Source organism: Salvia splendens, chromosome 1 (genome assembly GCF_004379255.2).
Source record: "Salvia splendens isolate huo1 chromosome 1, SspV2, whole genome shotgun sequence".
In the NCBI taxonomy this organism is placed as follows: Eukaryota; Viridiplantae; Streptophyta; class Magnoliopsida; order Lamiales; family Lamiaceae; genus Salvia; species Salvia splendens.
Genome location: NC_056032.1, coordinates 2,602,660 through 2,627,496, shown reverse-complemented (window position 1 = coordinate 2,627,496; position 24,837 = coordinate 2,602,660). Strand labels below are relative to the sequence as shown.

The window sequence follows — 24,837 nt, the reverse complement described above, 5'->3', positions numbered from 1 at the left end:
TAATAAAATATCATTTAACTATGCATAAAATCTCAAACTATCACAGAATTTAAGTAAAATTGATGTGTATTGTGATGACTACATTAGTACATTTCCTCTTTTCTTTCATTTTTGCATAATATTTTATATTTTCTCATATTTTATTTATTTATTTTCTATTGCTTTTCAGTTTATGTTTGACCATATTATTTTTATAATTACATCTCTTTTTATTATTAACGATTATAAACGTACATAAAATTATAGGGTAAATTGCTTCAAAAGTCGTCAACTTTGCAAATAGTTTGGTATTTCCCGTAAACTTTAAAAGTTGCATGAAAAGTCATGAACTTTACCAAGTGTTGCGAATTTCCCGTACGATCCGACCCGGTACATTTCCGGCAAAAACTAATCCTGCGTGGCTCGCCGGAGGCGTGATATGGCAAAATCTCTGGCAGGACAATAAAACGACGTCGTTTTTTAGTTTCAATTAAATTAAAATGTATATCAATTTAGGGTTTATGTCTCTTCTCTCTGTGACAGAAATCTCAATTCCCGTCGAGATTTCAACTCTTTCTTCTCCATTGCGACATGTAACTGGTCGCGATTCGTCAATCTACAATCCCATCGTGTTTCCTCCATAGGTAGGGTGGCGATTCCTCCACCTCACAATTCTCGGATGGCCGGAATACCCGACACTGGAAATCGGCACCCAAATGTAAAGTTCATGACTTTTCTTGCAACTTTTAAAGTTTACGGGAAATACCAAACTATTTGCAAAGTTGACGACTTTTAAAGCAATTTACCCAAAATTATATATACATAATTAAAAAAATTCAAAATTTTACATTGAAAATTAATTTAAAATAAATCACATATCAATCATTCTACAACAATTTATAAAATATTAAAATTTTAAATAACTATTTTTAAAACAAAATTATTGAGAATTATACTCCCTCCATCCCGGACTACTGCACATTTCCTTTTCGGCACGGAGATTAAGGAATGAGTGTATAGCAAAGTCAACAATTGCGGCTGTAGGTGATAATTTTTACTAAAAATGGAAAGAGTGCAAATAACTTGGGACGCCCAGAAAGGAAATAAGTGCAAGTAGTCCGGAACGAAAGGAGTATATTTGAAATCAAGCTCAAAATAATTGAAAATCTGTCACAAATTATTCACATCATTTCATCTTTATTGTTATAGAATAACAAATTAATTTATAGATTTATTTAATTAAATTTAAAAATATTATATACATGTGCAATTATCTTTACTATTATAAATGTAAGTCAAATATATGTGTTCCCTTAACTCGATTTAATAATATTATTAGTGTGCCTTATAACAATACACCAAACATTACATAATATCCATCTAAGAAAGTAATATATTATACTACTAATATTTTATTTTTGTTAATAAAAAATAAGTATGCGTATCTGCACACTATGGAGATCTGATCAAACTACGTAAGCACACTTTATTAATGTCGCTTATTTTCGCACCCACGAATCGAGTGTGTAATAATTAATGATGCCAATCGACCTAATCCATTTTAATTTATAGGTGATACTGGCGTGTAGTGATATTATGGAGGTCTGAAGCAACCTTTATTAATGTCGCTTATTTTCACGCCACAAATCAAGTGCTTAATAATTAAGGATGCCAATCGTCCTAATCCATTTTAATTTATAGGTGATATTGGCGTGTAGTGACATTATGGAGGTCTGATCAAACTACGTAAGCAACCTTTATTAATGTCGCTTATTTTCGCGCCACAAATCAAGTGCGTAATAATTAAGGATGCCAATCGGCCTAATCCATTTTACTTTATAGGGGATATTGGCGTGTAGTGACATTATGGAGGTCTGATTAAACTACGTAAGCAAACTTTATTAATGTCGCTTATTTTTGCGCTACAAATCGAGTGCGTACCCTAATCCATTTTAATTTTTAGTATTAAGCAATGTATAACCTTTTTAATATGAAATTATCAAACCTAATTCTAAACACACTGATGATTGTGCTAATCCATTGGGACTTTAAGACTCACAAAGTTTTACGATTATTTATAATACTAGTAGTATGTAATTTACAAAGAGATAGGAATATTTTTTCCCTAGCTAGATTCATGGAGTATATTTTTAAAATTTTATATTGATTTAACACCCTATTTATAATTAATCGTAACACATAATTAACCCTACTTTGTTATTGAATTGACTCAAACTTACTCAGTCATATCAATAATGTTTTATTCTTGACTTATTCGTTTAAACTGCAATATTTTGCAAAAAGATTGTGATTTGTCCCAAACACGACCAAATGAGTTAATCGTCATGAGTAAATTAATCATCATTACAAAAATGAGTTAAGTATGTTTAAAAATCATGACAGTTAGGTCAATAATTATGACAATCAGACCACAATTAAAAACATGGACCAACTTCTGGTATAATTAAAGCATCATAACGTGTCGGGCAATGAAACCGTAAATTTGTTTTCATAAAAAAGTAAATGAATAATTTAATTAAATGAAAATAATTATTTACATTTTGAAAAAATGATAGCATATAATCATATTTATAAATAAATTTCACTAATAGACGTAATGCTAGAATTTCCATAAAATGGTCTCTTCTTTTTTGACAAATTTTTAATGCTAAATTCTAAAATTGATTAAGAGGATAATAACAAATGAAGAGTAAAAATTAAGAGGTATTTAACATTTAATTATAAAGATAGCAACAAGAGAGGGAGAGAAAAAGGAAAATAAAAGGAAAGAAAAACAAAAGAAACACGATGCTCCCCCCTTCTTCCCTTCTTCATTTTGGTGTCTCTTTGCATCAACAAAAATTATACATACATATATACTTACACTTAAAATTAACAAAAAAAACAACAAAATAAGGAGCATTACATTGAGAATCGATACGATCGTTACTCAATTCCAGCGAAAAATTGATTCTTTTGGATTGCGCCTACTTGTTTCCTTTTACTAGTTTATTGCGAATACATTCGGCTGGAACACGTGGGCTTCTGTTAATGGTGGTGATCACCCAGTTTCTGGATTAGGGTTTCCATTTTCGAGGGTGTTTATTAGTGGTTTTTTTGAGTGTTTTGTGGGGTTAAAGTTTGGTTCTTTAATCGGGGTGGTGATTATGCTTGATTTTAGGATAGAGGTTGGAATTGGGTTTGGGGGAATTTGAGAAATTCGGGGGAGGTTTAGGGTTAGGGTTTTGGGTTATTTGTGGGCCAGGATGGTTCAGGAGCCTGAGCTTGAAGAAGGAGAGACTTGCTATTACAGTGATGATGCAAACATTGACCCTGATGTTGCTCTCTCTTACATTGTATGAGTTTCTTCCCTTGCCTCTATGGCAATTAGTTATGTTCAATGTTGGACAAATAGTGCAATTTACTATGTTGCTTTTGAAGTTGTTCACTGACAGAGAAGTGCAGCTTTACATGCTTGATAATCCGGGGTGGATAGATCAAGTGTTGGTGTGTGGAATGAGGTTGCAGTTGAATGTGCTTGACCTTGTTTTGGAATGCTAATCTGATTGGCTAATATGAACTGAATGAGATGATCAATTAATGATGAGAAGATGCATCTAATCTAAAGTGAATTAATGTGGTCTGTTTTGTTTGTTTTGGATTGGTAGAAGATGAAAAGAACAACATTTGTGATCATCTTGCTACTGTAAACTTTTGAGTTGAATGTGCTTGACCTTGATTTGAAAATCAAAGTTTGATTGACTAAATTGATGAACTGAATGAGATGATCATCTAAGTAACCACATTGACAAGAAGGTGCATCTAATGTAAAGTGAATGCAGCGCTACTTTTGTTTGGCTTGGATTGGTAGAAGATGGAAAAGAATGGCATTTGTGATCTCTTTGCCACTTTAAAATGTCATTTTGGTGTTTGATAGAAGTAATCCTGTCTATAATCATAATCAGGATGAATCATATTTTTTTCGTTGTATTATGAACTCTTTTAACACATTGAATTTTATTCATATACAAGCACATGATTATTTTAATAGCCTGTTTTCTAACTACTAAACCTTGTGTGGCAATCAGTTATTTATGTCGAATGATTTGGATGCTCTTTTATCTTCTCGTATTTAGTTTTATCGAACTACATTGACCACTTTTTGAATCTTGCTTTTGAAAGGGAGAGAAGGTTCAGAGCATATTGGGACATCTGCAGAAAGATTTCGAAGGCGGTGTATCTGCAGAAAATTTGGGTGAGTGCAGTATCAGACTGATTGCTGTCTTCTCCTCAAACCCGTCCATATTCAATGCCCCAAATAATTTTTTGGTGGCTTCTGCAGGGTCAAAATTTGGTGGATATGGCTCGTTTTTACCCACTTATCAACGCTCTCCTTCAATTTGGTCGCAGCAAAAATCTCCTCCAAGAGTTCAAAATTCTCACTTGCCTAGATCTCCTAATGCCTGTGCAGAGGTATATATGATACAGTCATTAATTAATGGTTCACACGCATGTGTGGGAAATTTTCATTTACTCAGCACTATGGGCGGTATTACCACAGGGACCCACCACTAAATCAGTCACACCTTCAACTCGGAGGGATGATGTATCTTCCCCCAGTGTGCGCTCAAGCAGACAAAAGGCAACATTGCCTTCTAGTGAAGTTTCTGAAACATTCCCAGGAAAAGTTGAACTTCCTTCTAGTAAGTTAGCCAATCCGCTAGATCAAAGAACGCTGAAAGTTCGCATCAAGGTGGGACCTGAAAGGGCGGCTCGATATAATGCTCAAATACTCAGTCTAGGGCTCACGTCTCCATCTTCCTCAGAGGGTAATAGTCAAGATGAAAGTGATGAGTTGCTTTTCGAAACGCGTGAAAGACTTGCTGAATCTCCAGCCTACATACTCGAGGTGTGTTTTCTTTGATTTTTTTTGCTACAGGTTATGCATTCTGATTTTCCATCTTTCGTTTCAGGCTAGTATGTAATTTTTATTGGTGAACACTGCTACCTGTATTTGTCAGAGGATAATGACATCTTAATTATTTTGACCTTGTTTTAATAGTCACGCATTTCCAGATTGGACCTTGTTGATTGATCACATATTTTTTTTGTTATTCTTTGGTCCAGACGATGACTTCTTTTCCAATGTCTGATGGGTTGCTTCTTTCACCTCTGTGTGAAGATTTGCTAAACTTAACGACCGAAAGAGAGTATAAGTTAGAAGGTGAGTATAAAGCTGCTCCCAAGAATTCTGCTATATCGATTAAGATCTTGAATAACGATGCTCCAGGGGGGAAGAAGGCAAAGGCTTTTGACAACAAATTGAAAGATAATGGAGAGGATCTCGATGGTTGTGAAAAGAAAACTTTGCATGGTGATAACATGGAGTGCAGCAAGCAGCCATTCTACGACTTCAGATGCAAATCTTTGCCCGATGGAGCTAAAAATTCAGATAACAATATTCTAATTAATAAGAGGAGGGTAAGTAAGAATAAGGAAAAAGGACGAGCTGTTTCTGGTGATTCACTTAAGGATGTGTCCTTTGAACACACTTCTAGCCAGAGGGATGGCAAGTATGAGCAACTAGAACCGCAATGCACTTCTTTAGAGAAAATCGAGGAACATAGGGCTACGATTCCTCATAAGGATGTTTCAGTTGATCATGGCAAGAGCAGAGGTAAAGGAAGTTATCAATCATTCAAAACTTATTCTGAAGGAGAAAGGGTTGAAAATGTCATGGACGACTCGACTTTGAGAACTGGTCTATATGAGTCTGATACTCATCCAGTGGGGAGCTTATCAGTTGAAGGTGGAAAAAAGACAAAAGTAAGTCAAAGTAGTGGAAATAAAGCTTTGAAATCGGATAGTTTCAGGGATGGCGATCTTCTCATACCCAAAAAGAAATCCAGTGGAAGGAAGGATGCTCAGCTCGGCCAAAAAGATGAGGTTCAGACAAGTGTAGATCATATGGAGAACCCAAAACATTTATCAGGCAAGGCCTCTGTTGATTATGTGAAAACGAAACCTGCACTTGCTGATAAACCAAAGGAGAGGTTAAGTAATAAGAAACATATAGACGTTGCGCCGTCTGACAGTCGTATGGTAGAGCCTTCGTCTGCAGCAGTACCTTCTAAGGAAGGAACCTTAGGTGGGTTCGAGCAGACAGTGGTAAATCCTGTGGTTATAAAAGAAGAGTGGGTTTTATGTGACCGCTGTGAGACATGGCGTCTCCTACCATATGGCATGGATCCGGAGCAACTTCCTGAGAAGTGGTTATGCAGCATGCAAAACTGGCTGTAAGTTTCTTGATTGGCATGTCATCTTTCGTGATTTAGTCGTTATATTTATTTAGTTCTACAGTTTGATTCCGTTAATGAAAGTATAGAGCTTCTAATTTTGTTATTGCAACACCACCTTCTACTTTTTTTTTGCAATTACAACAGCCCCCAAATTTTCAGCAAAATCTGTTCGATGTATACTACTAAGATGCTGTTGGACATACTAATGAAACCACATAGCTTTATTGCTGGAAAAATTTGGGATGTTGTAATTGCAATGTTTTACAAGTCAGTAAAAATTGCAAAGTCAATTAAGCAGGAACATGATCTCAGCTATCTTAACCTGCAGTCCAGAACATAATCGCTGTGGCATTCCTGAAGATGAAACTACAGCAGCTCTTCGCACACTGTATAAAATTCCCGTCCCTCAAAATCAACATAATTCCCAAGCTCACGCTGATGGATCTGTAGTCGGTGCAGCTACAACTACTGCGCACGGTTTCAATCAGGACCGTCAAAACTTTGCGTCTGATCCAGTGAAGAAGAAGAAACTGCAAAAAAGACAGACTGCAGTCGGCGCGAGTTATCCACTCCATTCTAAAAATCAAATGCAAATGCCACTGTCGGATTTGGAACACGATGGCATGAAGGATGTGAAGCCGCCTCTTGCTAGAGGAAATTTCACAGACCAAACGGATATGCAGCACCCGAGTAAAACAGCATCCGGTTTAGCCAAACTAAATAAACGAAAAGGAGAGCATCTGCCAGAAGGTATGTCGTCTATTTATAGCTTCCGGCCTGTTGCTCTCTATGTACTTTCTTGACTGTGAGGGTTTTTCTTTGCTGATGGATGACTACAACATTCTGCAGCTGATTCAAATCTGAGGAAGAAAATCAAGCAGGAGTCGGGTGAGTATTTAGAGGGGAAGGAGCAAACAAAAAGGATTAAGTCTAAAGATGTGCCTACGTTCAACAATGATCTTCTTGATAATGGACACAATGCGACACTAGGTTTGCTGACTAATGCAACTGTGAAGAGTGGGAAGAAAAAGAGTATTAAAAAAGAAGTGATCTCTGCTGGACCGGGCAATATCCAAATTAACGTGAAGCATGAAAAAACTATGCGTGATTTACAACATAATGGGCCGCTGGGTGTGGAGACGTGTAACACTGGACAAGTAACAGCTAAAAAGATAAAATTGAAGGATAATGTGTACTGCCAAGAAAGAAAAGTTTCGGTCAACGAGAACAGTAAGGATGGTCATGTTCATAGAGACAAGAAACCGCGTGTATGTCATAATGAAGATGATGGGTTCAGAGTAAGTCAGGGTGGTGATATTTTGAAAAGAAGTGTGGAATTGGGGGATAGAGAATATCTGACAGATAGGAACATCAAGAAGAATGGACAGCAGGTGAAGAAACCTATAGCAAAGATGCGTCTCACTATTGAAGATATAGATGAACTGAGAAAGGATTTAGGGTGTGAGCAGCTGTCGATGGCTGCCACTTCAAGCTCCTCCAAGATTTCCGATTCCCGTAAAAACAGGCTTAGCTACGCTGAGGTGAAAGGCTCACCAGAGGAGTCAGTTTCTTCGTCTCCCATGAGGATGCTCTATCCAAACCAGGTGTTACCAATGATGACCGAAACTTCAGGGAAAGTTGATTTTAGGTTCAGGTGTGCTGGTGCAGTAAGCAGTGTGAAGAAACAGGAGATGGACAGGAGTTCCGAATTTGACACAGTTAGGAGGAGAAAATCTGGTCTAACCAATGACAATGGCTCGAAACTTTCAGATTCAAAGACCAAACTGAACAAAGAGACACCCATCGACGACAACCATCCTGCACCCAAACATGAAGCATTGAGTAACATGAGGCATCCTCTCTCCAATGATCTCAGCCTCAAGTCTGTTAAAAACAGTCCTGTTGTTGGTAAGAACAATGTCAGAAAATCGAAGGCCAGCAGAAGTGAGAAACAATCTATACAGAGAGAAGGTGACAAGAATGATTTAGTATTGCATAATCCCTGCAGCAGTGGTGCTGTGCAGCAGAGCCGTAAACATGATCCTCCAAGAAGAATAGAGCAAAGTTCCTGTGAGAAAGAACCGTGGAGCGGAAAGGTTCGCATTGATTTGCGTCAGGGAGATAAACAAGGCACAGTTCGTCCTAGCAAACTTGCATCAGGACCCGGGGGTCCCTTGAAAGGAAGTCCTTTGGACTCAAGACCCCATGATAATTCTGTAACTAGTGATACATCAAAGTCTCGAAAAGACACTACTAACGAAAACACTGTTAATAAAGAAGCAGAGCAACAATCTTTGCATCTTGATGCAAGCCTTTGGAACAAGAATGTCTCTGGTGCTATTGCATCTACTGCTTTGAAAGAAGCTGGAGACATCCTAAAAGAAGCAGAAGGACTTAGAAGTCATGCTGATCTAATTAAGGTCATTTTTCTGCTTCCAAATCTGTTTGCACAGTTATCCTTCTCTTCCAAAGTGTCAGTTATTTGAATTTATGTTGGATGTTTACTCTTCTGTACATCTGCTCTACCATATCTAACGTTTGATTACTCTTCCGTACATCTTCTCTACAGTATCTAACTTCTGTAGGTGACTGCTTGCAGAACTCTGGTTTTACTTCTGAAAGTAATTATGAATACTTTAAAGCTGCCCTAAAGTTTCTTCATGGAGCTTCGCTTCTAGAAGCCTGCGATGCAGAGCCTATTAAACAGATGGAGATGAGTCCAATGCAAACGTATGGTGTTTCTGCCCAACTTTGCAAGTAAGTTGGATACTCAGAACCTGGGTCCTTTGCAACTTCTCATTCAGTGGCAAACTTTGGGTTGATATATTATCGGGGTAAGACCTGTTTAAGGGAAGGGGTAGCAATCTGAAGTTTATTGTGAAAATGCAAAATTCATAACCAAGCTTTTACATGGATAGCAAAATATTCGGGATTCAAGTCGTCAATCTTGGGGGATTGTAGTATTGTTCTTCTGAGAATAATCTCTGATATGATGACTACTTATTTTGGGATTTCTCATTAGCTTTACATACTCTGCAGAATATGTGCAAGTGAATATGAAAAAGGCCATGAATTGGCCTTCGCTGCTTTGGCGTATAAATGCATGGAGGTGGCTTACCTGAAGGTAGTTTATTGCAAAAGCTCATCAGCTAGCAGATTTTGCCAAGATTTGCAATCGAGTCTGCAAATGATTCCACAAGGTATGATATCTCGTTTTCTTGAATCTTTGTCAGTCACCATACCCAAAATTTGGACTGTATGGTTGGAGTAACCTATTCTACTCGAAAGGCTGACATACTCTTTTACATGAACTACTTCTATGAACCCCCTTCGAAATCACTTCGCCGCATTAACCTATCTGCACTATCAGCAAATGAATTCCATCTATTAGGACTTACTCGGTCACTTTCAGGTCTTAATAACGAACCTAATGTTGCGGAATATCTTTATCCCTCTTTAGTTGTTTATAGATATGCTCGTCAACGTTATTAGACTATGGAGATGATATTGCTATTGATGCTACATTTGCTCTTCTGATTAGGTGAATCTCCGTCATCTTCTGCTTCTGATGTTGATAACTTAAATAATTTAGCAATGGCGGACAAGGCTGCATTGTCTAAAGGCAGTGGCCCTCATGCTGCGAATCATGTCATAGTGCCTCACAACCGCCCCAACTTTGTCCGGCTGCTCGATTTTGTAAGTCAGATTTACCAAATTAATGCAGTCCCTTTCTGCTTTGCTGTGGTTGCTTTCATCTTTGGCATGAATATGAATTTAAGCTATCCTTCCGTAGACGAAAGATGTCAACTCTGCAATGGAAGCTGCCAAGAAATCGCAGGACGTGTTTGCAGCCGCCCACGTCAAACTCAAAAAGTCTCAGAACAGAGATGCGATTGCTTCGATCAAGAGAGTTGTCGACTTCGGTTTTCAAGATGTACAGGAGCTCGTGCGTTTGGTAAGGCTCGCGTTTAACTCCAACCACCAAGGTCTTCGTGGCGATTGAGACTAGTCAAGATACACACTATGTTACGCTCGTTTATTCCCGGCCGTCAAAGGCGGCTACTGAATCAGGTGAACAAAAACAAAACACATAACAGCTAATTGTATTTCTGTACATGTGTACAAAATGGGATCACTTTCTCCATTCTTGTAAAAGCATTTTTGGGTTGCTTCTTCTTGTTCATAAGATTAGGGCAAAACATGCTCGAAACCCTTGTCCGGGAACGGGTTTCGATCGACGAGATTCAGAGCTCGAATGAGAGTGCAGTTTTGATATTGTAGGTTATATTATAGATCATTGATAGGTTAGATGAAAGATAACATTAGTCAAATTTGAGAAATCAATATCAGTCCTTTCCATTGAGGGACTATCAATATTTTCACCATCATACACATTTTTATGTATATTATTTATGGTAGTACAACTTTTTCGAGGGCATTTCATCAAAATTTTAATTGCATGGAACAATTTAGAAATGTACCAAAACTATAATTTAGTCCGCTACTTTTAAAAGTTACTGAGAATGTTCAGAAATTAATAAAAAATTATGATTTTTAAATATCAATTTTCCCATTATTTAAAGGACTCAAATTGATACCATCTACTCTTTTATCGAGAACTAAATATTTCATGTTAGGTGACTAAGAAGACATTCAAACTTCTTCAACAAGTTGATTGAACAACAGAAATTTAACAAATTTTAACAATTTGTTTTTATTAGTTTTTTTTATTTAATCTTGAAACAAATTGGAACAATAAAAATAGATAAATGAGTATGGTATAGAATTAAAGTTCTGGGAACAGATTCCTAATGCAGTAAAGTCATGCTCAAGACATGACTATATAGTTTAAAAGAAAAATATACTATTTTTTTTCAACTTAATCTGTAAACAAATGCTAGGAATTAAACGAAAAAAGAAAAGAAAAAAAGAGTTGGGGTATAGTAGTAATAAAGTTCAGAGATGGAAAAAGTTACTGAGAGCATTCACATGAGCGTCGGTTTTTCGGTAGGCCGCGTGCGGCGCTATTACAAGTGGGCATTTGGGGGACACCGGGCGGGGGGCGACAGCTTGATCGGCGCTCGCTGTTCGCGGGCAGCGGTTTTCACGGCTCTATTGCGCGCGGTTTCTGTTGATGGATTTAAATATATTTTTCTATATTTTATACTGCCTCCGTGGCTCCGTCCAGTAAAATATTTGCACTTTCCATTTATGTCCATCTATAAAAATATGAACATTTTCATTTATGGAAAGTTGTCCCCAACTCATTACTCATATATATCAATTTATTTACAATATGACGCACCATTACAATTCATTAAACACTATAATAATAATGTAAATCTCACTAATCATTATCCAGTAACACTACTTTGATTACTCTTCTCCTCCCATCTCTTAACATTATCGAATGTGCATTAGTTCTCGTGCTATTTCAAATGAACATGTTTTTATGGGACGGAAGGAGTACATGATTTTTACTTTATAAATACCCCACTTTACACCTCATTCCATCACCCCATCACTCCAATCTCTTCTCATCTCATCTATTTGTCTCCACTCACAAAAAAAGGAATACCGATGGTCCTCTAACGGATCTCGAATGTTCTCCGACGGTCCCCCAGTGTTACCTGATAGTCCCCAATTGAGATCCATGACCCCGACTGCTCAGCACTACAACTTTTGCCAAATTGCGGGATGGGATCCCAACTTTGCCGATACAAGAAACTATGGAAACGTGTATTAGCTGATCATGGATACCCAAGATCTAAGTACCCCAGGAATGCATGGCTCAAACATCAACCCAGTCGCTGATTTCTCAGTCAATGCCAACGAATACGAGATTTCGGACATGGAGGCGACGCAGTCCCCTCTCAAGGAGCCTACCAACTCGCGCACAAAGGGGGAAGGGCAAAGCCAAGGAGAAGCTTCACCCCGTCGGTCTCAAGAGGTATAACCTAGATGAGACGATCGTTCTGACTAGGTGCTGGGTTGACATCTCCGAGGACCCGATCTTCACGAATAACCAAAGGGTTAACACCTTAACATGATTTTAATTTTGAGGATTTCGTAGACCGAAATTTAAAATGCTAATTTGACAAGGGAAAAATGTGTTACCGATGGATTTTGGGGAGAATTTTGGATGCCCTAATAGTTTAAAAAAAAATCTAATTACTAACACGATAATATCAAACATTTTGAATAATACGACAAAACTAATTTAGGGACATTATTTAAATTTGTGATAACGACAAACGTGTCCTTATCCAAACATGTCCCAAGTTTCATATGTTTGTAATCTTATGATAATTGAATTGAACCTGTATTAAATATCCCTAATGTTATTAGTATGAGTAAAAATTATGAAGTACTGTATGTCTTATTTTAAATATTAATTTTATAATAATAAAATACTCCACAAAAGAAGATGAGTTTGTGAATATTGATTTTATTTTCGTATTTGGTTGAATTTCGAACATCCAGAAACACCCTTCCAAAATCTCCTCCAGTGGTAAACGATGAGATGACAAAACAGTCCCTGGCTGGGTCGGGATAGAAACGCTATCAACAAAGGGCAGAAACGGAAAAACACACACTCTTCCTTCAATACGCAAACGGAGCTCTCCCTCCCTTGACGCTGCGGGAAGACGACGACGACGGCGACGGTGATGACGTGGCGGAAGCTGAACAGGTGTACTCCAACGTACAAACACTCTTTTCGCATAAGCTCTCCTCTTCGTCCATGAAAATCTGCCTGTACCTGCACTCCACACTGCAAAATGCCCTATCCCCTCTGCAATTACACGAAACAGCTCAGTAATCAATTACTCCAAATTACAAAATTTACAACACGATTGAAGAAACGGAAACCTACTTGTACATGAATATGTCATTTCCTGGCAATAATTTGCGGCGGCAGAGGAAGCAATTATCGAGAAATCCAGAGGCAGGAGAGGAATTAGGTTTGATGATCATGACGCCTTTGCTGAGAATTTGGGGGCTTCTTTTGACGGAGAGGTCTCTGTAGGTTTCGAGGATCACGCTTAAGCCTACCATCTCATGTTCCCGGGCGTTGATGCGGCGGAGGAGTGGTGGCGGAAAGATGGTGGAGTGGAGTTTGAGGGGTTTTCGAAGAGAGATGGTGCAGTGCTTGATAACTGCCACGTACCCGTTTTATAGCTATCAATCTGTTTCACCATTTCCATTTTTTATTTTTTCAATTCTTTTTCATTCCGATTTCGTGCGTTTTGGTTTTTGTCGTTTTGTGTCTGATGCAACACTTTTTCTTTACTGTCGTTTGTGGCATTTTACTGCTGAGCGGCCGTACAAATTTTTGTTCGCTTCCTTCACTGTAGAATGCTGAATAACAATGTTTTTAATATTCTCAATTACTCCCTCGATAATTTTGTCACATTTTTCCATTTCAATCCATCCCACATAATTTATCCTATTTCACTTTTACCATTTTTGATAATGGACCTCATATTTCATTAACTCATTCCTACTTATATTTCAAAACTGTTTTTTGAATAGAAGAAGGACTATAAATATTAGTATTAAAAAGTAAAGTCCGATTTTTTTTTATTAGAACAAGGATATTTTACCGACGGACCTAAAGATTTAAACTTGTTGCATACCTAAAGATAGAGATTGATTCATTGACCATTTATTAAGGATGAACGAGTCTCCTGTTACTCGATCACACTCCTTAGATTGGTAAAGTTCGAATCTTTAAGGTTTGCACCATATTTTTGTAATTGTGGCTTTTTTTTTGTATTCATACATTTTGTAATTGTATTTAGTATTAGTCATATTCCATCTTTTTAAATTTTTGTAATTGTGGTTGACAACCTGAACTTTAACTTTTCCAAAATCTCTTTTAAAATTCTGTCTAATGGAGTCGTATTGGATGACTATGAAATAGTTACACATTGATGCTCACATGAATGGCATGAAATAAATACATATTGCATCACAATAACCAAACTACTAATACAAAGACTAAACTTACTATTGAATTAGTTCAAATTTAGTGTTCCACACTGATTTCAATTGCATTTTTATTTTTGCAATATCAACATATATTAAGTATGAAAGTACTAGTAGTGCATATTAAAGTAGAAAGAATAAAGTAATAAATAAGAAAAAAGTAGAGAGAATTATGTTTATATATTTAGAAATATGTCATTTAGAGTGAGACATCCCAAAAAGAAAAATGTGTCATTTAGAGTGAGGCACCCCAAAAAGAAAAATGTGTCACTCAGAGTGGGACAGAGAAAATACAATATAATACAGTGATATTATAAAAAAAATATGATTATTTTGTTTATATAGAAGTTAGAGTGGGTCATGCAATAAAATACTACTACCTCCGTCCCCCAAAATTCGTCCCGGTTTGACCGGGCACGGGTTTTAAGGAATGTAATGGAAAGTGGATTGAAAAAGTTAGTGGAATGTGGGCTTGACTTTTATATATTAGTTTTATAATAAAATGTGAGTAGGAATGAGTTAGTGGAATGTGGGGTCCACTACCAAAAATGGTAAAAGTGAAATGGGACAAATTTTGGGGGACGGACGAAAAAGGAAAGTTGGGACAAATTTTCAGGGACGGAGGGAGTAATTAATTACGGGATTTGCACTTTGTATAATGAGATTTGGGACTAAAATTAGAACATGATTATTTTAGAGATGTATGATTTCATTTTGATTTCTACCTCCTTTTTTCAAGGTTTTTCATTTTCTATCAAAGTCACTGTTATCATTATCATATGAACAATTCAATTCATTTGAGAAAATATTGTCGTGAGATCTGCAACTTTATTATAAGCTTGTATTCCATCAACATGACTAGTAAGGCTCATAATCGAACTTTGATTTTTATGTAAAATTTCTTGAACGTAACTAGTGTTACTTATAGGGTGCGATCATACCAGCACTAATGCACCGGATCCCATCAGAACTCCGAAGTTAACTAGTGTTACTTATATTTCGTTAACATAATGCGTACATTGTTCTACACCTTAATTTGAATAAATTAATAAAATTACTGATATGATTTAGAATTTTATGTAATTTGTAAAAGTAATTATGTAAATAATTTAAAGTATTAAAATTAAATTAAATGTATAAAAAAAATTAATAGTTGGTGACATGTGAATATAGTAAAAAGTTCTCATTTTATGAAAAAAATTGAGTTGTGTGGACACTACTATAAATGAAAAATGATAGTGGATAGATCGAGAAAGAAATTGCGACATATTTTTCGTTATTTATTTTCAAATTTGATAGGAATAGCTGGGGACCAACTAACTTAATTAGATTGGAAAAAGAAGAGTAGAAGACCAATAGATTAGGAGTTTATTTTTATAGTCATTTCTATTAATATTGAAACACCATAGGCCAAGAGTAATACAACTGCGCCCATCTAATAGCTTTGGAGCATTTATTTTATAAAAAAAATTATTCCAAACCATTCAATTGTTCGAATTCATGTTCTTATTTTTATTCTGAGTTTTATATTGAGATTTTGATGTGATGCTATGTCAAAAATTAATATGGTTTAATAATATCCGAACAAATTAATCATAACTTAATATAATATAATATAAAGATATCCATGCATATAATATAAAGATATATCCATCTTCTTTTTACTCAGTGTCCATGGACCATGCATATAAGATAAGTACTCCATAAAATAAAGATTGTAGGGCATATCTACATTTTCGAAATAAAATTTATTAGAAAAATCACGAATTTTTATAAAAAATTGGTATTTTCCACAATGTGTAAAAATGATCTTAAAAATTATCAACTTTTCAAATTGGATTTTCCACACTAAAAATTCCGCATAAATTTTGCCTATTTATTTTCTAGAATATTTTCTCTCTTACTTTACCATTTCTCTACATTAACTATTTATTACTCCATTCGTCCCAACTTAATTGTCACTCTTAGAGTGGGCACGAGTTTTAAGAAATGTAAAGAAAAGTTGGTTGGAAAAGTTAGTGGAACCTACTTACCATTTATGGTAAAAATGAAGTGTAACAATTAAGTTGGGACGGACCGAAATGGAAAAGAGTGACAATTAAGTTGGGACGGAGGGAATATCATTTTTATAAAACGAGTACAGAAAAGTGAACGAGACTCCTGCCGGACGGAGGGAGTATCTCATATCAAAGAAAATGTTTGTTTTTCATTGGATGTAATTGTATAATAAATCTTTTAACTCAAATTCCTTTTAATTATCTTTTAAAATGTCATAGGGACAATTTAATAAAGAGAGTGTAATGATTAATTAAGCCAATTTAAATAAAATCTTCCCGAATCGATTTAAAATTTCGGAATTTATTCAAGATGAAGTATATACGCTTAATTATACTGGAGTAATAAATTGCAACGAAATTCAAAATGTATAACTGAGTTTAAGAAAGTGAGATCTCTCTAATAGTATCACTTTTAATTATAAGTTCAGCTAATGTATGAAAAACCTGTTATATCAAATTGAATTAATGGAAAAGTACTTTTTTTAATCTTGTTTTTGAAGTGGCTGGCATCGTAATATATTTTGGGTCCTATTAAGATTCCATCTTTTTTTGCTTGTTCATTTTTGCATATGTGAAGCTTGATAACACATATACCTAATTTGATGCCAATAATTTCGTATGGTTAGAAGCACTTGTTTATAATTATCCCTTGCAATGAATATATCAAATAATATCTCTTTAATTAGGTCGTCTAATTAATTAAGATGATAAGTTCCAAATCGAAAATTAATAAATTTGAGCTCCACAAATATCTTCTAAATAGCTTTGAAGTTGTCCAGTGAATCAAGATATAAATGTAACTGTAGGTTGACATCTTTTATTATTACTAGATGGGAAATTTATCCCAACACATTACTTTTTGTGAGTTCACCTCCTTCTCTATTTCATTACAAATTTAAACAAGTGTTAATTACCCAAGAAAATCTAGAACTTTGGTCAAATTTTCAACTTTGAAAACTAGCCGCAATTTTAACAAGTTTTTTTCAATTTTTCCATGAGGTCAAATTTGGGCTAAATTATGGAATATCTAACGTGACCTCCAAAAGTTAACATTAGTGAATTATAATTGAGCTTCTTAAATAGAATGGCTATCCATCTAATTCGAATCATCGTGGAATAAATAGAGAACAATATATTTAAAAAATGGAAATCGGAAAACGTTCTTAAAATTACTTGAATTTTGCCGGTGCATGCGGAGTGACTTGAAATTTGCCCGGTACTTGCGAAACAGGTTGGGGAGATTGTTTAAGTGACAAAATCATTGTTTTATTATTTTTCTACAATAATTTCCCATGATTTAAGACAATGTTTTAAAAATCAGAACGACAAGCGAATCGACGAGACAACGGTTCATAGTTCAACCGGTCTAGCCATCTAACTATCGGTCGAATCGGAATTCACATCAGAATTTATCAAGGGCGGATCCAGGAATTTAATTCAGAAGGGGCAGAAATATATACATAATGAAATTTTAGAAGTTTAAGGTGGGACAAATATGGAGGAAATTGGAAAATTTTAAAAATTGAAGAACAAAATAGTATAACTAACATACTTTGAGGAGGGGCATTTGCCCCCTATTCATATCATGTGGCTCCGCCCTTGGAATTGATCATGGCCTTAACATAATAGTACATCAATATTCCAAAAGCTCAAAAAGCATGCTCAATTCCGACGTCCACATCATCTATTCCCATCATCCAATATGCTCAATTCTCCCCACTCCATAGGACAATTCAGAAAATCGTTAAAATTATGATTTAGTTAACCATTTTAAAAAATTACAAGAGAGACCGGAATACAACAAATTTTGTGATTTTATTGGCTATCTGCCCATTTTTTGTTATATACTTCATTCATCAAAATATTCAACTGACACCTCACCATTGTGAATCATGATAAAATCCATGGTTGATACAGTGTAAATTTGTAATAATGTTGTGGCACAATGAATCATCATAAACACATTGTTCAAGCCAAATAAATCAAATTTGTTTTATAAACAAATATTAGAAACATCATAAACATACGAAGTTATACACATTGATTAGGTAATTAATATTTCTCAAAATAAGGTCCACGCATTGCTAATACAAAACCAGTAAGAAAACTTTGACACAAAATGATTGCTTCAACTAAATCTTTACATTTACTTTAGAGAAAAACCCAACCTCAACAAAACAAGTTATCAAAATGAAATAAACGTACATGAAAGGAATCCAGAAAAAGCTATTCTAGTCTCACTGCCTCAACTGCAGTTGAGCTTCCAGCGCATAACCAATTCGTCGGGACAGCCGTTCCCTAACCCAGACTCGGGCAAAATGAACAAGAATTCCCTTTAGCAAAGGTCTGGAAACATGCAGAAGACTGTACAGTAGTCGGAGCTCGATTGGTGTGTCTCCATATTCGTGCAAGCTTGGTCATCAGCAAGCACGTATGGATTTACGCCAAGTACTTGAACAAGTTGGGGTTTTCCTTGTCCCGTTCAAGGTAGTCACGAGTGATCAGATCCTCAATCCTCTTCTTGATTGCTTTGACATCCGGCTGCACAATGCAAAATTACATTTGGGTGAAGGGCCACAAACCACAAAGTAAAATCAAATCAACTATCACGAAAGAGTACCTTAAACATTCGGCCCAATTGTTCAACACACTCCATAACTAGCTGCTGGTATCCCAAGACCTTCCTACTCTTCATGATACGAACAATTGAGGCATCTATTGCATAACGTCTGTCCTTATCAACATCCTCAATCACCTTCTTTTTCTCATCCACAGGAGGAAGAGGGATCTGCATTTACACGTTAATTAGCTTATTAATCGTCCCTCACTAAGACACGTATGCATGCAAATAGGAGCGTGTGTACCTTGATCCTTCGCATTTTGTCCGTGAACTTAGAATTAAATTCAAAGATATCAGTTGGAGAAATTGTTTTGGTGTTAGGCTCCTTCGTCAAAATCTTGTACCTAGCGCATGAAAGTGAATGAAGCAGTCTGATGACGTCGTCATCCGATAGATTCAACTGAGTCATAATTTCTTGATAGCTTAATCTATCCGATGCATTAAACAGTAGCAGCGCAGCAGCCTGAAAAATGAAAATTAGAGATCAATATTACTAAGACCAGTCACAGAAATCAGGAAATATAAGCAGATATCTGTCCAGACAAAAGTACCTGATAAGTAGTCACAATCAGCTCTATTGTTTTTTGTTCGAATTTTCCATTAATGTTACACGTGCCCAAAGAATATATCCATGTAAGTTTCCTATGCTTTGTTTTTGTTTGATAAAACTCTTTGAACACTTCAACACATTTAACCTAGAACAAAAAAACCCAAGCAGAAAAAAGAATGAGAGGTTAGTAGCAGAGTGAATTCCACAGGAGAAAAAAGGACACTGCTTTCTTAAGGGTTGGGGGATTCTGTTCTGCAACCATACCATCTCAGCTGGAAGATTAAGATCAAAGGACTTGTAGCTAGGCCAGAAACCCGTTGTCAGAACAGTCACCGTCAAGTCAATCCCTGGATTTGCATTTGGACTATTGCTGAGATACTCCTCAAAGCTTGCTTGATTTTCTCTAGCTAGGGTTAAATCCGTTACCTGGAATATTGCAAACGACATGAAAAAATGCATCTTACAACAGGATTGCCAAGTCATAGACCATCGTAAGCAAAACTGCAAAACTTACCATTCCCTCCATTTTTGAGGTAAATTGGCCACCACATTGCTGCTTCAACTTTGTTAGGATGCTTCTCTCATGCTCATCGTTAGCACTTTTATCAAATAACAGACGTCGTGCAAGCTTTTTCCTGTCAAAATGGCAGCAGACAGAGTAAAGATATAGTCCATCGGCATTATAAAACTAAGAAACGTTACTAAAATCACAGAGATAAACTTACCGATAAAATTCAGCAAATAAATCCTTATCGCTAATGTAAGCAAGCAGTTTTACAACCTGAAAAACACTTGAGACCTCAATCACAGTTTTAAACATGCTATATACCGATAAATGCAGACAGTTTTATCACGAGACACACCTTCTCCAGAGTTTCTTCTATAGCTTCATCACTCAATTTTTCACTTCCACCCTTTTTGAGTATGTTATCGCAAAATGTGGCAAGAAGTTCCGCACTAGAACTTCCAGCAACTCCCTTATTGCAGAAAACTTCAAAGGCCTCCTTGAGAGCCTGTGTGTTATATAAGTAAAATTAACTTCCATGTTTATTACTGTAGTATAGAGGAATATGAAGATGAGTGGCTTTTAGAATTCTAACCTTGTGGAAAAGCGTGTGATTTAGAAAACAATCATTCACATATGCCATGAATTTGTCATGGAGCTCAATTACTTTTCTCACAAATACCTGGATTACAAGAATGATTACATTCCAAAATGTGAAATCATAGATGAATGATAATAACAAACTTCAGAATAGTGGTACCTGCTCCTGCAATCCAATAACATCTCTCTTTTCTGCCTGTTAAAAATGACATTTCTCATTAAAAGGATGCTTATATATTTAGTTTCAGTGTTTCAGAAACAAAAGCAACCATCATGTACATTATACTGCCAAGTGTCAAACTTAACATGAAGGGCTAAAATGCTGTCTTACAATTCATATATCACATCCATCTAACTATATATATTTAGTTTCAGTGTTTCAGAAACAAAAGCAACCATCATGTACATTATACTGCCAAGTGTCAAACTTAACATGAAGGGCTAAAATGCTGTCTTACAATTCATATATCACATCCATCTAACTATAAAGAGTCACTCCAGCAGTTCAGCATATAAGATGGGGCAACACAAAGGCAAAAAACCATTTTCTTTCTTAAAGAGAACCACATGGAGTTGCTCAATCCCACATTTTAGTCCATGTTGCTCTCTGCTTAGATTAAGAAATATTTAGAAAAACAGGTCATTCAATTAAACTTACTGTGTTACCCATTGAATTTTAGGGCTTGTAATAATTTAATGTAGCATTTAATATTATTCACTTATTATGAGTGCCAAATGGCATCATAAGAACGAGAATTATAGTACCTTCATGTAATTGGAAAGAATCAAAGTGAAACCATACACTGGTAATAGGAGAGTAATATTTTTCATAATGTAAATTATTTCATAACTAGATCACTACATCAAACTATATGTGCATGAGAGAATGACTTTGCACTATGCAGGTGATTTTCATACACACTGAAGAAACCTGCAAAACCCAAATAGGAGACACTGACCATGACCTTTTTACCCAACCCAAGTATCCCAACATAACTTACAACAGTTGTTCATAAGCTAAGTGACACATAAAGATTGGTTGGAAAAAAAACTAAAGATTGACCTTCTTAGTACTTGCAGCATCTTCGGCTTGTTTGACCAAAGCTGTGCCTTCAGCAGTAACATGCTATGAATTTGGAAAACAATGAAGTGTTAGTCCTTACAAAAAATTTAGATACGACTAACTACTAAGACAAATTGAGTGCAAATTGACTATAAATAAAATATCACAAACCTGCTTAAAAATCTGTGCAACAGGCTCTAAACCGCGAGGTATTTTTGAAAATAGCCTATACATCCTTGACAAATCATCAACCTAATGGATGAAAATGTTATGACTAGCACCGATAATAGCAACTCATAAAAACATAAATAAAATAACCGACTTTGGAGCCTAAGTAATAAGTACCTTGTCATCCCTCAGTAAAGCATGACAACCTGAATGCTCCTTCTCTAGTAGCTGGGTGGCGTACACAGATAGCAGCTCGTGTTGTACTTTCTGTTTGAATAGAAAAGATAACAGACAGTTATAGCGGCCTAAACTGAATATGACGATTAAAAGGTCTTCACAAGTGGACCACGGACCGCACACATCACAATAGTTGGATGCTAATCTATGGTAAATGTCTACAAAATTTATTAAGGAGAAATACAAACCTCAAGCAACTTTGTCTCACTACTTGAATGAAGATAATGAGCAACCCTGTCCTTTTCTCGTTTCAAACACTCCTCAGCCTGAATTTGAGAAAGATAGTTAGAAACTGAACCAAAAACAGTTGCAAGCACTGTATACTCACAATCTTGAGTAACATTAACATGTCAATCAGAATGTGCAACTCTGAGCAACTCTACTATCAGAGGCCACAATTTCAGTTGAAAAAAGATCTTTCTTTAAGAAAAAGAACCTTTAGCATATAGTCAGGACATGAATCATCTAAGATCCAATTTGAAGCTTTTCGAGAATAGTAAGCTGCTGTGTCATTTAGCAGCGCTGCTTCAAAGTCATTTTCATAATATTCCATCTGCCCCATTCCTATCTCAACAAATATGTCCAATACATTCTTTAACAAAGCTCGATCTATTTGCTCCCCTTCTCGCTCTTGATCGATCTATTAAAAATAAATATAGTAATTAATACACCAAAGAGGGGTATACAATACATGTACTAAAAATGAAGCTGAATAACAATTTTACATACCAGAGAAATAACAGCATCTTTGACTTTCCCAGATAACTCCACATATACCTAAAAAGGAAATAAGGAAAATGGGTATAAGGATTTAAGCATTTTCCCAAAGCATAAAAGAAGGGGAACTGAAAGTTCAAAAGAACATCTTGACGATGAAGATGGAGTACCAGGTCCCGGAAGCATGACAGACCAACTTCCCTAAGTATTGGAAGTGACCTTCTGGCAACGAAGTACCTATCAAGATAGTGGAAGAACCTTGAAAGCCATCGCACCATGATCTTATGATTTGACCACCTTTGTACAAGCTCCCTTAGCATGAACTCATCATGCTTTTCCTTTAAAGAAGGCAAAACCTTTCACAGAAAAAAAGTAAAACAAGCAAAATTATTCCATGGAAACAAAATAAATAAATCAGCAAAAGTTCTTAAATGTTGGGAATAATTAAAACAGCCTGTTTTTTTTTTATTTCAGAATAAAAGCAATCAACTTCAGACGCTAGCTTGGACATTAGAAAAAAAAACGAAATCACTAACTGAAATAAACATGATATTGCAATAAAAAACCATGAATCATGATAAAACTGTTTGCAATGCAATAAAAATCATCTGAATTCCTTACTGTCGTTGTAATGTATTCTTGGAAAGCCTCCTTGTATTTGTCATATAATTGTTGAGAATAATCATGTGGGGGCTTTTGAGTGCACATGTTGTAGATTGTCCTGTAAATTTAGAATCAAGGGAACTCTTTAAACAGTTGACAACAGCATAAAAATCTATTCAACTGTAAAAGAATATAGAGCGCCGAATAATACGTGTAGAGCATCATGTAGTCCTCTGAACTGAACTGGGGCTCAGGCAGCCCTTCAAGAATATTTTTCAATTTCGTTATCCCGTTTTGCATAAAATCCCATCCTTGTTCTAAATCAATCGTGCTACGCTGGTTCATAGTCATCTTCGGTGCCAGACAAGATGAATATAGATCAGCACTTAAACTGGTTCAACACCTGCCATGATACATATAAGCAAAAAGCTCAATTCAGAGAAAGAGAAAGCTGGCAATCCTCAAATCAAAACCAAAGAGCAACCAGGAAAAAATTATTTAGATGCTAGGTCCAACGAAATCAAACAGTTATTTAGTTTAAACTACTTGAATAGTAATACTAACGTGTGTGTGTGTGTGTGTGTAATATAGAAATAATTTTCTCTCTTTCTACGATAAAAAATACAAGGCGAAGCTTGAAGTAACAAGAAAAATAATGAACAAAATATAAAAGGACGCAGATTGCAACCCATGAACAACATACTTTAAAAAGAACTGCATTTAACCACAAAATGCACAACCATCACGATCAATGATATCACTCAATATGTAAAAAAAATCAAAATTAATAAATAATCACACCATTTAAATTCAACAGGAAACCAACAGTATATCCCAGAATATTTTACATTCTAACAAGTTTCAATAACAGTACAATCATAAAACATAGGTTCAACAACTCAATTAATCCAAACGAAACCCACAAACACTAAAATAAACAAATAAAAACAACTCAGCTCGGATGTAAAAAACCCTAAAATATAAGTATAACCTAGCCAAATCAAACAAAAACCTAACCCCAGAACGTGGAATTCGATTCTGAATCAGCTTGAATCCGGAAAAACGAGACTCATATCAATCCAATTACCCACAATCAATCAGAACACAAACAACTCAAGACCGATCGCAGAAAAAATACGCGCAAACACAATTTTACATACCCACATAAAAAAATTATACGCCATGCTCACGCATAAACAGTAAATATTCGTGAATAATTGCAAATACGGAGAGGGGGGGAAAGAAAAAGCCACCTGAGGAGAAGAGAGACTTCGGTAGGCTGTGAATCCCTCTCGATCTTTTTAGCTTTTCCCTTCTGTTTATATTTTTCATCTCTTGATTGTGTGTATTATATTACTTTTCAAATCGCACACTGAGGCTTTCGTATTTACGTTTTGACCCCTCTATTTTATATACATTGGGATTTGGTTAATATTAAACGATTTGATTA

General features: G+C 35.8%; 3 protein-coding genes across 5 annotated transcripts; 1 reads left to right on the top strand and 2 right to left on the bottom strand.

The window, feature by feature from the left end:
- Positions 1 to 2,781: 2,781 nt before the first annotated feature.
- LOC121807993 (cysteine-tryptophan domain-containing zinc finger protein 3-like) lies at positions 2,782 to 10,666 on the top strand. Of its 3 annotated transcripts, XM_042208329.1 has the most exons (12): positions 2,782 to 3,335; positions 4,162 to 4,234; positions 4,322 to 4,452; positions 4,541 to 4,888; positions 5,107 to 5,203; positions 5,270 to 6,275; positions 6,607 to 7,028; positions 7,128 to 8,698; positions 8,878 to 9,035; positions 9,318 to 9,478; positions 9,820 to 9,974; positions 10,072 to 10,666. In XM_042208329.1, the coding sequence occupies exons 1-12, from the start codon at positions 3,246 to 3,248 to the stop codon at positions 10,279 to 10,281; spliced, it is 4,422 nt and encodes a 1,473-aa protein (XP_042064263.1). In that variant the 5' UTR covers positions 2,782 to 3,245; the 3' UTR covers positions 10,282 to 10,666. The 3 variants fall into 3 exon arrangements, with proteins under 3 accessions (XP_042064263.1, XP_042064269.1, XP_042064260.1); XM_042208335.1 differs by having other exon boundaries at positions 4,390 to 4,452; positions 5,107 to 6,275; XM_042208326.1 differs by having other exon boundaries at positions 5,107 to 6,275.
- A 2,044-nt stretch (positions 10,667 to 12,710) lies between these two features.
- On the bottom strand, positions 12,711 to 13,436 carry LOC121793805 (FCS-Like Zinc finger 15-like). The gene is made up of 2 exons (XM_042191843.1): positions 13,153 to 13,436; positions 12,711 to 13,071 (listed from the first exon to the last, which is right to left on the bottom strand). The coding sequence occupies exons 1-2, from the start codon at positions 13,332 to 13,334 to the stop codon at positions 12,882 to 12,884; spliced, it is 372 nt and encodes a 123-aa protein (XP_042047777.1). The 5' UTR covers positions 13,335 to 13,436; the 3' UTR covers positions 12,711 to 12,881.
- Positions 13,437 to 18,368: 4,932 nt separating this feature from the next.
- LOC121807981 (cullin-1-like) lies at positions 18,369 to 24,750 on the bottom strand. Its single transcript, XM_042208320.1, has 20 exons — positions 24,641 to 24,750; positions 23,599 to 23,790; positions 23,406 to 23,505; positions 22,955 to 23,140; positions 22,797 to 22,844; positions 22,504 to 22,707; positions 22,256 to 22,333; positions 22,008 to 22,097; positions 21,834 to 21,914; positions 21,663 to 21,725; positions 20,760 to 20,795; positions 20,595 to 20,681; positions 20,358 to 20,507; positions 20,220 to 20,275; positions 20,009 to 20,129; positions 19,759 to 19,920; positions 19,496 to 19,639; positions 19,189 to 19,407; positions 18,945 to 19,112; positions 18,369 to 18,865 (listed from the first exon to the last, which is right to left on the bottom strand). The coding sequence occupies exons 2-20, from the start codon at positions 23,736 to 23,738 to the stop codon at positions 18,764 to 18,766; spliced, it is 2,235 nt and encodes a 744-aa protein (XP_042064254.1). The 5' UTR covers positions 23,739 to 23,790; positions 24,641 to 24,750; the 3' UTR covers positions 18,369 to 18,763.
- Positions 24,751 to 24,837: the final 87 nt, after the last annotated feature.